This window comes from Phalacrocorax carbo, chromosome 4, assembly GCF_963921805.1.
Source record: "Phalacrocorax carbo chromosome 4, bPhaCar2.1, whole genome shotgun sequence".
NCBI lineage: Eukaryota > Metazoa > Chordata > Aves > Suliformes > Phalacrocoracidae > Phalacrocorax > Phalacrocorax carbo.
The window spans coordinates 78,420,329-78,433,591 of NC_087516.1; the positions used below are offsets into that span (position 1 = coordinate 78,420,329).

General features: G+C 36.4%; 1 protein-coding gene across 2 annotated transcripts in view; it reads right to left on the bottom strand.

The window, feature by feature from the left end:
- Window positions 1-13,263, bottom strand: part of USP53 (ubiquitin specific peptidase 53) — a 41,459-nt gene that overhangs the window by 15,643 nt on the left and 12,553 nt on the right. The window contains exons 3-13 of one of the 2 annotated variants that reach the window (XM_064450553.1): window positions 12,820-12,912; window positions 8,697-8,831; window positions 6,957-7,070; window positions 6,787-6,869; window positions 6,362-6,467; window positions 5,428-5,574; window positions 4,747-4,896; window positions 4,080-4,251; window positions 3,008-3,157; window positions 1,665-1,808; window positions 697-1,426 (exon numbers count right to left, since the gene is read on the bottom strand). In XM_064450553.1, the coding sequence (XP_064306623.1) occupies window positions 697-1,426; window positions 1,665-1,808; window positions 3,008-3,157; window positions 4,080-4,251; window positions 4,747-4,896; window positions 5,428-5,574; window positions 6,362-6,467; window positions 6,787-6,869; window positions 6,957-7,070; window positions 8,697-8,831; window positions 12,820-12,912 (2,024 nt within the window). The remainder of the gene's footprint in view (window positions 1-696; window positions 1,427-1,664; window positions 1,809-3,007; window positions 3,158-4,079; window positions 4,252-4,746; window positions 4,897-5,427; window positions 5,575-6,361; window positions 6,468-6,786; window positions 6,870-6,956; window positions 7,071-8,696; window positions 8,832-12,819; window positions 12,913-13,263) is intronic. The other variant, XM_064450554.1, reaches the window with a different exon arrangement.

Sequence of the window (13,263 nt, forward strand, 5' to 3'; positions counted from 1 at the left end):
GTCAACTACAGCAGGATCCCCAGGACCATGTCCAGTTGGGTTATGAGTGTCTCCACAGCAAGAGACTCCACAATGTCTCTAGGCAACATACTTGTTACTAGCACACATCCATTCTTAGGGAGTTTAATAAAATTTGGCTACTAACCACATTTTTGGCCAGTTTTAGTAATTATACACTCTTTGAAGATTTCTTTTAAACAGGTCAACCAATTATCAGGCAATCAATATATATCTGAGGTGTTCTAGAAAACTGAATTTCAGAACAATGACTTGTAACAGTATACAGGATTCACCTACTGCCATTCCCTCCTGTCTCCTTGTCAGGGGCCTGTCTGTACAACTGCCTCAGACATGATTTATATAGACACTTGTATGCCATTACAGATGGCAAGTCACCCACAGTCTAAAAAACTTGTAACTAAAGCAGCATAGCAATTGTTTCAAATTAACACACCCTGCCCCACAGCAGGGCTTAGAAGTTTTGGCTCAGTGCCCTAATAACGTGGCTCAGTGCCTTCTGAACAGAACTAGTGTTGCAGCTTCAGAGTGAAGGTAAACCTAACATTTGATTGTCCGCACCCTTATTTCGAGATATTTCGCTAGCTTTCTACATACCTGAGCCCAAGCCTTGAACATTAGAGCAACTTATTTTTCTGTAAACACAATCTGTGTAAGTTTTAAGAGCATTAGCATTACCTGCAGGAAGCACTTTCTTTAACATTCTTGACATCTGCTGGATTGATTCCTTCAATAACAGGTGAGTCTGGATTTGCAGATCCGTTGCTGATATGATCACTGCTTTCATATCCAGATTCTGTCCTCTGAATTTGCCAGTTATCGCCATGGATTTTTCTCTCTGTAAATCCTTTGCTTTTTTCGGCATTCCCTTTTCCCTCTGAATCCAGTGAGCTTCGACTTCCTGTATCCTGTTTCGTTTCATCTTCATATATAGTCATTAAACCTTTCTGGATTTGGTTCTCTTTTGACCAATGGTTAAAGCTTCGCTCCTTTTCATGTTTAGACTTACTGCTCAGATTTGCCTTGTGCTTTGGGCTATGCTGTTTTTTCTCAGTCTCACTGAAAATGCTGTCTACGTTCAGTGTCTCTCGCATAGGTTTCCAGCCTTTACTCCTGCTTCTGCTGCTGATACTGCCCTTGTCCCTGGAGTCTTGACTGGTGTCTGTATCATAGCCAGTGACACCATCAGTCCGGGTCCTGATCACTGGTTTCTCCCCAGCGGGAAAACATTCTGTTCTATTGGATCCAAGCACCTGTACAGAAAGCTTTGCTTGGTGAGGTGCACTGTCATGCTTATAGGAGCCTCTTCCCTGGCTGCTGTAGATGCGCTGATCAGCACAGTGTCTAAGTCCATTTCCAACTGGAGGAGACCCCAACTTAACATTGGAACGATCTTCCCCAATCAAATCTTAGAATAAGAAAAAGAAAAAAGCTCCATTAAAAGTTCTCATTAGTATTTAACTGATATTGTTACAGTACTTATATTTCTTACACCACCTCAACAAATTCAGTACATATTTCAGAATACTGAAAACTGGGAAACTGTAGTTTTACAGTCTTAAAAGGAGCAGAAAGTCTGCACAGCTAGTATTGATGCTAGAAGCTACTAAATCCATTGATTCTGTGGTCATATTTTTTAAATGTACCTCTTTGTCTCCCAGACTCTTTTCTCAGTCCTCTGTCTGCATCTTTTCGTAAGGATGAGAAGTTTTTCATATCAGCAGCTTTCTGAGCACACTCTCTGGATATATCCTTTAGCCTGTCCTTTTGATCACTGTAACCCAACTTAGCTGCAAAAAATAGTTTTTGCCAAAGATCATTACTAAAAAGTCATCAAAACACAAATCTATCTATGTACCATAACACTTAGTTTTTAATATTAACACTAATATTAAATACTAGAAGACTAATGAATTACAGAACACAGATTAAGGTGAGGTGTACAGCATAGATCTAAATATATTGGTATCTCCAAGGAGTCCACTAAATGGAGCTAATGAAAGTAACCAAAGCAGCATTATGTCAAGCATGTCTTACAAACACCTCTTTCTTATTAAAATTGAATGCTCAAGCCATTTTCAAAGCATATACTATTTACATCAAATTTTATGAATTATACTGAAAAAATGAATCGAAGTTTAATCTTATCTAAATGTGTAGGTATAATAAAACAGTGGAGTCACTGTTTATGAAAACAAGTCCTTCTATTTCTGAAAAGGTAAATACTGGCCATTTTTGAGACATCACTCCATCAAAAAAAAAGTGACCAAGCTGAGCATTCTCAGTTTTAAAACATCTAGGAACTCAACAATAAAGACAGAGGAGACACACATCTCAAGAGAAGGCAGCATCTCTCTGCCTGAGAAGTACGGGGAGTTCAGAGCAAAGGCACTGACACATAATGCAGAAGTCACTGCCCCACATGACTTGTTATAGTTTGATTTGCATGGAAGCCTGAAGTACAGATAGAATGGATTTTTAAACAGACAAAACTTTTTCACTATTCTTTCCAAACATCAGATAAGTCCACTGATACATAGGACAACAAATAATGTTCCATGTCACAATACTGTTGGAGAACAGTGCTCCTCAAAAAGCCAGTGATGCACAAAGCCACACCGTGTCCTCCGAAAGATCCATCAGCTTTAAGTTTCTAATGTGTCTTTTAACCAACAATATGATTGTAAGGCATGATGATGTTTGAGAAAAGGATCCTCAAGAGCCACTTTAGTTCAGGAATAATGAGGGGTAATGAAAGAAATTTTGCATTTACAGTCTTCCAGATGAGTTAACATTCCATGGCAGATATTACTTAAAACATTAGTTGTTATTCAAGGATTCATTCAATCAATGATGGATTTTTTCCTTTAGAAATAGTCCTACTCCAGAGGTTAGCACACACCTGAAATGCTATCAACTGAAATATTTCATAGTAAGAGATGTTTGGGGGTTTTTTGGTGGATGGGAATGGGGGGCGGGGAATACATACCTGGACCTCTACCGCCACTGGCTTGAATATGGCTTCTACTGAATGCTGAATTATCTGGCTGAAGTTTTTTATTATTCCTTTGATTAGTGGGGTCTCCAATTCCATTCTCTTTCACATGGTCTGATTTAGGAGCAGAATGCTTTTCAAATCCTATCAAATAACATATCTACTTTTAAAAATGAACGGGTTCCTAATTTAAAGTTTCAATATCTAAATTAAAAAAAATTTTAATCATGGATTAAAAAAATTAACAAAAGAAAACCTCACAAAAAACCCACACCTCATTTCAATATGCTAGGCAATAAGGTTCTGTAATGTTTCATACACTGCTATATTTATAGAGGTAGACTGTAGTGGAATAGGAACTCTTTCTTCCCTGAAGCAGGCTATGTCCTATAGCTACTCATTATGTGAGGAAGAACATGTCAAATTCAATTGGCCTTTTATTTAACTTACTTGTATGTTATGTTTAATATTAAAAAAAAAACCCACAAAACAACCAACAAAAAAACAACAGCCAAGACAGCAGTACAAACCACAGAACCAAAAGACTGGATTCTTACATATTGAGGCCTATGCTACATGAATCTCGGAGAAAATAAGTTTCCTGCAGCTCCTTTTGATTTTTCCCAAAGTTCTGAATTGTGCTCCGTGTGTTTGTCTATACACATACACAAACACACATGCTCCAAACACACCTCTGTTCTTGTATAAAGCTTTAAGTATCTTTTTATAGCACTTTTAAAGGTATTTTAAATGTAGCAATACAAATACATATACAAATATGCGATGATTTTATTCTGAAATTACTGAAGTAGTGTCAAGTAGTTCTGAACAATCTACAACAAAAATTCTTTATCCGTTATCCATGAGTCTCAATTTGCATTCCCTTATCAGACACAAGCCAAACAGCTCTCCTCTTGTATATACACCAATCTCTTTCCTTTTGAGACCCTTTAGATAATTATTGATAAAAGTATTTAAGAACAAAACATCTAATCCATTACCTTCCCCTTTATAATTTGCATTTTAGAAATAATTGAAACTCATTAAAACAAAAAATATGAATTACCCAAATCTTCCCGATTTCCTCCCACTGCTTTGCACTGAGACCAGTGAATAATCTGCTTTGGAGCATCTTCTGGAGATACAGCTGTGCCATCTGGGTTAGCATAAAATAGCAACAATGGCTGAAAGTGGCATCGAATGCACCTGGAGACCACATCTTTCCATTTTGTTCCAATCTAAGAAAAAACAAAAAACCAAAACAAAACTCCAAAACTTTATCAACAGCACCAAACCCAATTATGCAAAGAATAATTTATTAAGCAACAGGTACCAAATGCTTAATTCCAAAGGTACATTACAATTCAACATTTTGGCCCGTGAGTTTACGTAAAGCACAGCAAAAAGCTAGAGCGAGCATTACACGGGCTAACAATCAGAACATCAACACTATGAATACAGCTGCCAGTAATTATGTCGTCTTTTCCACTAGAAGAAGTAAAAATTCAACAGTAGACAAGTGCATTAACATTCTGAAGCATTCAGCAATTGGAAGGCAGAACTGTAAAGTAGTGAAATCAATTCTAGAATTCATTTGTGAAAATTGATTTACAAAATTAAAGGTTTATTAAAATAAAAATATTTGTTTGACTTATTTCAGGTTTGGTGTCAGAAGAACGCATCCTAGAAAAGTAAAGATCACTAAATTCAGTAGCAGTAAAAACAATATTTACCTCTTTTACATTAGCATCATCAAACAGCACCCATTTGCAACTCTTGGTGTGAAAGGCAAAGGCACAGTAATGTCGGCTTGTGTAGCAAATCATTCCCACAAGAAAAAGTTCACTGTTTTTGGCATTTTCATCTGTAACCCTATAAAACAGCTGCAGAAATTGTTATATATTTTTAGTTATGTGTAAAACATTTAGCACCTATTTCCAGACCTGCTACTGGCATTTCACCAAGGCAATTGGTATGAAATACCCTGTTGCGTTATACAATTTTTCATGAGTATAAATAATGATTTTTGCACTTACTAGGTCTATTTTAACATTTACTTTTGCATAGTTGAAAGGGTAAAACAGTAACGCTCTGGAATAATGCCACAAATTTCAAACTGAAGATCAAATTCCTAGACTTTCAACTGGGAATTCACCTACATTCATCTTTGTAATTAGGCACAAGACTAACACTTGTGACAGGACTTTTTCCTCTCACAGAAACTACATCAAGCAGCACATAAGGAATAGTAAAAGCAGACATAAACTTTGAAGTTAAATTGTGCTTTTTTAAAAAGCACAAAACAATACACAGATATGCGTGTATGTATATTTATATTTTGTATATATTTACATATACATAAAATACATTAAAAAATTCTAAAATAAGCAGATAGTAAGTTTTAGGTCAGATACCCCAGGAAGATAAAGTTGCGTTGCCAGATTCCGCATAACCTCTTCTGTCAGGTCAGAGTGTTCTGAATCCCAGACTAAACCAATTGTGACAATCTCAGGACAATTCATAAGAACACGACGAATTTTTATTTTTTGGCCACAGTTACTCTAGAAGGGAAAAAAATGTGATGGGAGGGAAACCAAAAGATTTTTAGAAAATGGAAGTCCAAAGTTGAGTTATTAGAAAAGAAACAACAACTCTGCAACTTCTTCCAATTCTCAAATTTAATTATGGTGTTTGTTTCTAACACTTTAAGGATAAAATTCCTCATAATAAACACTCTCATGAAAACTATGGCTAAACTTCTACATCCAATCACCACCTTAAAATAGAAATCTCTGAAAACATCCAAGACACCATCACAACTTCTCTTTTGTTCCAACTCCATTTCATTATTTAAGCTTAGGTCTATTTTTTTGGTGTACTTTTCCATGGTTCCTAAATTAACAGTATTTACACAGAACCATTTACGGGACAGACGAACTAATTAGACCAAGCTTAAAGAAACTATTTTTGTCAATAGAAGTACAAAATTATTCCAACAGAACACAATGTTGTCAAGTTGTTGGTGTGTATGAACTAAAGCAGCTTCTCTCAGAAAATACACCTGTTCCAACTAATCAAAACCAACTAGCTCTATGTTGAGCATAAAGTGAAGAATAAAACATGGACCTAGTAACTCAACTTTCTAAACAGGCCACTTGCACCTACAATCCCGTGTTTATCTATAACTGGAGCAATAAAATATAAATTTAAAGGCTTTTTTACCCTAAGCTAGATTGTAATGAAGTGGCCACAGTAATCCTGCTTTCAGGGGAACACTTCAGCCTGATTTAATATCTGAAAAAGTTCTCCCTTGTATCTTAAAGTAATGCAACATCTTTTTTTACTTACAGGACAATTTCTGTAGTCATCACTAGTATTTGCTGCTTGCAGCAATTCTGCAAACATTTCCGGCTTGAGACGTTCATGCCTCTCCATCATTCTTTCGACTTCATTGCTGTAAAAAATAAATGGAAGTAGCTGTGGATCTCCCTTCTCAAAAGTTAACATATTTCATCAAGCCTCAATTAACTATATCTCATGACTAAAAAGAAAAGCTACAGAGGTAAAACAGTAGCAATACATACTTTTTGTCAAGCTTTCTCTACATCTTTCTTTTGAAATCCAAATGTTACTTTTGGACACTCTCAAAAACACATTTTAACAAAAGGAATACACATTGATTTTTTAACACTTACAGCATTTCTCTGGTATGCTTTGCTTATTACTGGAAGGGAGTATATAGAAAAATGAAGTACAAGAATAAAAGCTCTTACCACAGGGCTGTGGTAGAAATGTAACGCACAAATTCCGTAAAAGGCAATGGGTCTGACGATGCTCCACAACTGCGACATACACACTACAAAAACAAAAAAACCGTTTGTTTTTATTTACTCAGGACAGTGGAAATAAATTGTTTGTTAAAGCAATCAAATAAATGTCTGACCTGTTCATACAGTGTCATAGCAAACTTCTGATGAGAAATACAGGATTTTGAAGTGCACATGTCTGTTTCACTGTTTGGCACTAGGTGGAAATGAATCCTCTCAAGGATGTTTTCCTAAATAGAAATAATAGTGTAAAAATATAAACTGAACTGATGAAGTCAGAATGTGAGAGCAACATTACAGTTTAATACTCCAGCTACTCCCCTTGGCTCCAAATAGTCCACCTACACGCTTAACATGTATCTAATTCCACCCCTATTCACCACTGAGTGGATGTGAATTCTCTTCATCTCAAGGTTTCCAAACATTAACAAAACAGCATTAGACAACAGTAACCCAACTGTTCTTCCAGAGCGCATTCTCCTCTGAAGGAAGCGAATCTTCAAGGAAAATTAAACACTGTTCTTACAGTAAGACATAATATTCATGTCATTTCTTCCAATGACAAATATTTTTTGGCTCAGGCCTCTGTCTCAGTTCTTCACACTTTTATATTTTTCTCTGCATATCAATCTGATCATCTGGTGATGTTTAGCACATGCACCAACACAAGTAGTACCATTGACAGAAGCATGGAAAAAGCTCATAAATATCCCATGCCTGATCCCATCCCAAGCCTCACTTTTTAACCTTAAAAGAAAGGAAAAGAAAGAAAGAAAAATAAAAAGTACTATGATTGTCATCAGTTTGGCCCTGAATCAGCATGGCCATTTTTTCCTCTTCTGGCAAAAATACCAGAGGTAATGGGAAGAAATTAACCCATTCAGGTAGATCATTCAGACAACTGATTACTTCAGGTGTCCAATTGCATTTTGATTAGATGGAGCACTAATGAAAGATTCTCTTTCATGACTAATCCTTTAACCTGACTGCAAGATCTCAAACACACACTTTGAGGAGTTCTCCACTGGATTTTCCTCTGTACGTGAAAACACATCGGGCAGGTTGGTATTCATTTGTGGTTACTTCCAAAGGATGTTGAAAGCTGAAAGCAATCAAAGCAGCAACCATATTTTCTGTCGCTCATATGTGTGTCTGATGGTTAATACCAGTTTGGTTGAAGCGTTTGGGGTTGTTTTTTTTTAATATGGTGAACAATTTTAATTGTCTAACACAGGGCTTTGTAGAAAGGCTTCTTTACCAGTGTTCTACGCAATCTTGAGTCACCTTTTATAGCTACAGTAATGGCTCATGTTCTTCAGTGAGACTTCATAAAGCAGAAAGTAATTGCAGCAAGAGTCAAGATCTTCAAGTATTTGTTCACTCTTGGATAAGAAAAAGGAAATCTGATCTGCATTAGACTTCAGTAATGAGCTGGCTAGTTGCAATGGAACGTATTTCAATAGCTGATGAGAGAGTACTTGGAGGAACAGACTACACATTCAAATCCATAGGTGTCTTTTCTCCCGAGAAAATAACCCTTCTCTCCATCCAAAAACTTTTAGGAGTGATTGAGAGTTTATCATCCTTAGCAACCTTGTGTAGTAACGATGTTTCACATATCCCTCTGCCTGAGCTACAGAGTTTGGGAAGAAAGTACAGAGCAAATGCAAGATTACTCCATCCCACATTACCAGACACTTACTCCATATGTCAGTTCCCCTAAACTGGCATAGGGTGGTCAGTAGTATTATGTGACTTGTATACCACCCGTGAGCCCGAAGCTACCAAAACAACAGGCCAGTTTGACATCCACAAAACTACTGTAATTCTACTCAACTCTCACAAAGAATACTTACAAAGCATTCTGCTGCATCATCCATGAATCCAAGCTGGAAACGCTGTTCATCCTTAAAACTTTCTGCCAGGGCATGTCTCATGTTATCTGATGGGAGTGCTTTTTCTCGACTGTGTTGAAATTGTGAAAATATTGCCTAGGAAGAAATACAATTACTTAGCTTCGTTACCCACTTGACTAGACAGCGTGGCTCTATACAAATACCTCAGTTCCTATGCAGCATGCCTAAACAGCAAATACCTAAGACGTTTATAAATGTATGCAACTTTAGGAATTACTGTTTTCTCTTAAAGGTACTTAGGTTCAATGTTCTGTTACTCATTCCATTATAAGAAGCTATGCTACCAAACAGAACTTTGATCCAGCAGGAAAACAACATCTAAGTATGTAAAAACGCAAGAGATTGACTTTAGCTCTCAGAAGAAACACAAGCCCTGGTCTGTAATTACGCAGATTTTTGAATTTGGGCACTGGATATGTATCTCATCTTTACAGATGGTGCATATGTCTTAGGGCATAATGTAATACCGCTCAGTAATGTAACATTTACATTCCTACTTCAGACAGGAGTGTATCTTTATTAAAATTACGGATATGCAAAAAACTCCCATAAATTAGATTGAATGCTGATAATCCTTGCTATTAAATCAGCTCTCTGCTGAAACAGTGCACATATTACAAGAGGACAGGTCAATATCTGCAGTTCCAGAACATGAGAATAAGTTGCGCTTGATTGTTTCTTCATTTCCCAGAAAAGATAGTTGGCTACGACTTTTCTTTTTGGCACAGATGCATATGCAAGTGACCTCATCATTTAGCAAGTAAGGGAGGTTGATTTTGAAAGACCTATAAATTAAAAGCTATTACATGAATGAGAAAACATTTGCAAATATTAGAAGGTGTATTCCACTGTCAAGAATTCAAAGTCAAACTTTGGAGAAAAATTAAGTGAATGAAGACACAGCAAATCAGGAGAAGCCATGTAAATCACAAATAAGGCTATGCTTTCTTCACATAGGCCTCCTATGGTTAAAAAAAACCTGTTGGACAGAAGACAAAGATACAACAGATAAGAAAAGTTTCAGTGCTAACAGAAAGTAGTGTTTTAACCAATATGCATTCCAGGGTGCCTGTCAAATATTTAAATTTCCCTCTCATAACAAGAAGCATGGACTACTGATAAAAATTAAAGTCAATATCCCAATGTAAACATTCAAAATTAAGTTTTTGACAGACCTGGTGATACAAGTTAACTCTGCTTTGAAAACATTTATCACCTCTCATTTTGGCTGCTAGGTCATTTTTGGTATGCAACAGAGCCTTACTTGTTCAGCTAAAAAAAGTACAGATAAGCAGTTATGCAGATATGTATGCACATTTAGGTGGCCTGCAGAGCCAATGTCTCACCCCGGCGTTATGCAGAAAAGAAAAAAAGTGTATTTAACTCTCAGATCACCACCAAAAGAAAAAGATAATGGATTGAAAGGAAGTAAACCAGAATGTATTGGCTACGCTTTTAGTTTATAGAAAAGCTTGATATAGATGAAATATCCTTCTTTACTGGTAAACAAGCAAGAAGGGTTAGAATAGCCCGAGACTACAAAAAGGACACCTAACCAAAAAACCGACCCAAGTCGCAAGCAAATTACTGAAATACATCCTCATCCAGCATATACACTGCATGAAAAATCAAAATGCCCCAGGTTCTGAACACAGAACAAACTGAATCATTCAACCAGTATCTCTAAAAAGCCAAGAATGCAAAACCAGTAGTGTACATAATGAATGAGGACAGATACTTCTAAATGAGTTAACCACAATGTTTTGAGTTCAGTACCTAGGCTACTGGCCATGGAGTTACAAAGATCACAACTACACTGTTAAAACAATAAATAATTCCATTCTAACCAATTTCAGAACAGCCAGCCATACCATTTCTTATCAGTAGTCCTGGGAACGTAGCAAAACAGGAAGACATGATGGTACAGGCAATGCAAAATATTCAGGTAGAGTGAGCCATTTAGACAAACTGCACAAGATGATACATCACGGGAGTACTCAAGCCTTCAAGAAGAGCCACTCAAAAGCATAAAGAAAATTTTAAGTCCTAAATTACAGCAGCCTTACAAAGCAGCTGAAACTAGTGCATTGCTTTGGAAAGTGTCTTAAAGTGATGCAAAACCTATCTTACTTTGTACTGCAGCCCCAAAAGCTACAGGAAGAGAGGGTAGTAAGGTACAGCAAAGGCTATGTTTAAGCTTCAAAAAAAGCAGCACCTGGTCTTCACAAGCACACCATTAGAACAGAACGATTCATTACTTACAGGTTCAATTGCAGCACACTACCAGCACCACCTTCTTCATGATTCTGAGCACGCTGAAGCTGCTACATTATTTTTTACTACGATATGATTAGTCATTAAGAGTACATAGTATATGTAACATACATTCCAGCAATTGTCACCCTTCAATCCCTCTTCATTTCTTAACAGTGGTTCCAGTGCAGCACTGAACAAGACTCTGTGTGCCCAGAAGCTCACATGTAATACAGGTCAAACCAAAAGGAAAAGGCCATAAAGTTTACTCTCATATTATGACATCAGATATGAACATGAATCCCTATACACACAAAAACTCTAGGAAGCTAAATGATCATCCCAAGACAGACAAAGGACTATCTGAAAACACAGGCATGCCTGAGTTATGGCCTGGACTTTATGTACTAACAAGATCAAGTGTCCAGCACACAAATGAGCATGATGTGCATCAAAACACCGGTGAAACAAGGAAGTCCCAACAAGTTCTGTAGAGTCAAGAGGTTGTAAAAAGGTTGAAATAAAAGCCTCAGGAAGTCAGTCTGAATACGTGTAGTCTCAACCTATTTCAACTTGCTGACTTTTAAAAATTAATAATTTTAACCAAAGAAATAAAATTGCACCTTTCAGAAAAAACTCTGTTCGGAAAAAGACAGACACGTTCAAAAACAGCTGTACCATACTGCAATCATGATAAACACTAAAAATGGATGAAAAAACCTACACTGTCCATAGATTATATACCTCCTGAAAGATTAAAAATGTCATTGCAAACAGTTATTCCCTAGAACGCTTACTCAGTAACAAGGTTTGGTCTGTAAAACTCCCAGAGAATAAACTCTAAAATACTTGGCTTACCCTTGCCTACAATTTAGCATCAGAAAACACTTCCTCTGTGAACTACATCTTCAAATAGTGTTGTCCCTTTCAGCTCCCTCCAGATGAGGGATTCCCAGTTCTGTATATCACTATATCTAATAACGTATTTTACTATACATTCTACAGCCCTGTATTAGAATCCCAAAAGTGTGTTTATTGTCAAATTGCAGTAAGAGTAGAAAGTGCACACTACTAAAAAAATTAATACCCCTATATATTTTTTCATTGGTATTTTTATCCCAATGAAACAGAGATATCATGCTTACAGCCATTTCCCTAGTAACTGCAGGCAGCCAAATACCAGTGCAGTAAAAGCAGTAAGAACCTAGAGTTTGACATTTGTTTACAGACTTCGGGTGAGTTACAAAACTTGCGCTTCAGTTTTATGCGCTAGTTAAAATATGCAGATCTGACTTACCTTCAAACACTAAAAAGTTACCAACTTCCATTAGTTTACTAGTACCACTATCTGACCTTCATTACTCATAAACTGAACAATTAAGTTCTGCACCATTACCATCATTACTGAGTAAAAACAGAATCATGAGACCTTATCAGGCAGTAATACAGTCACTCTAAAAGAACTGTATTCAAACACTACAGGCAAGAACAAAAGCATATGTATGCAAATAGAAGACAAACTCCAAGAAGCTTAATTCTCAAATAAGATATACTGTCTTTTAACAGACAAAAGTTTTAAGTTTAAGCAGTCTATAAAATTTGTGTATTGTAAAATTTCCTCTTTAAGCACAAGAAAATATTTGTTACAAACATCTGTTACAACTGGCCTTAAATCTAAATTATTTCTTTTCACAAGAATGACTTAACAGTAACCCATACATACGTCCAATAGGGACATAAATTAGTAAAAATTAGTTAAATCGTTTTCCCCTCATTTTGAAAGAGGATTCTTCCAAAAATGATTACTTACTTTTAAAGCACAAAATATACATGCATCTCCCTGACACACATGTCCAGTTAAACCTCTTAAGCTTCGTCGAAATATGTCAAGTTGCCATAATACCTATAAAAATAAAGTTTTACAGAAAATAAGTAATGAGTTCTGAAGGTTCCATGCTTAACACAGCAACATAGAGTAGACTTTCTTTTTTTTATTCATTTCACATTACACGTACAAATTGAGCACCAAAACTGCTACAAGAATTAGGGTCCTTTTGTATTAGTTTGGTAAATTGTGGAGGTGGAAGGTTTGCATTCACCACCCATAAAATTTAGATCTCCTTTTTAAACTTTTTGAAACAATAGCAACCAACGTACTTTGTGTGGAAAAGAGCTGAAGTACTCTTAAGGAAACAAGCAGCAAGCTAAACTGTATACAGAGATTGTAATACTCTTGTTAGGGCTTTACATAAGA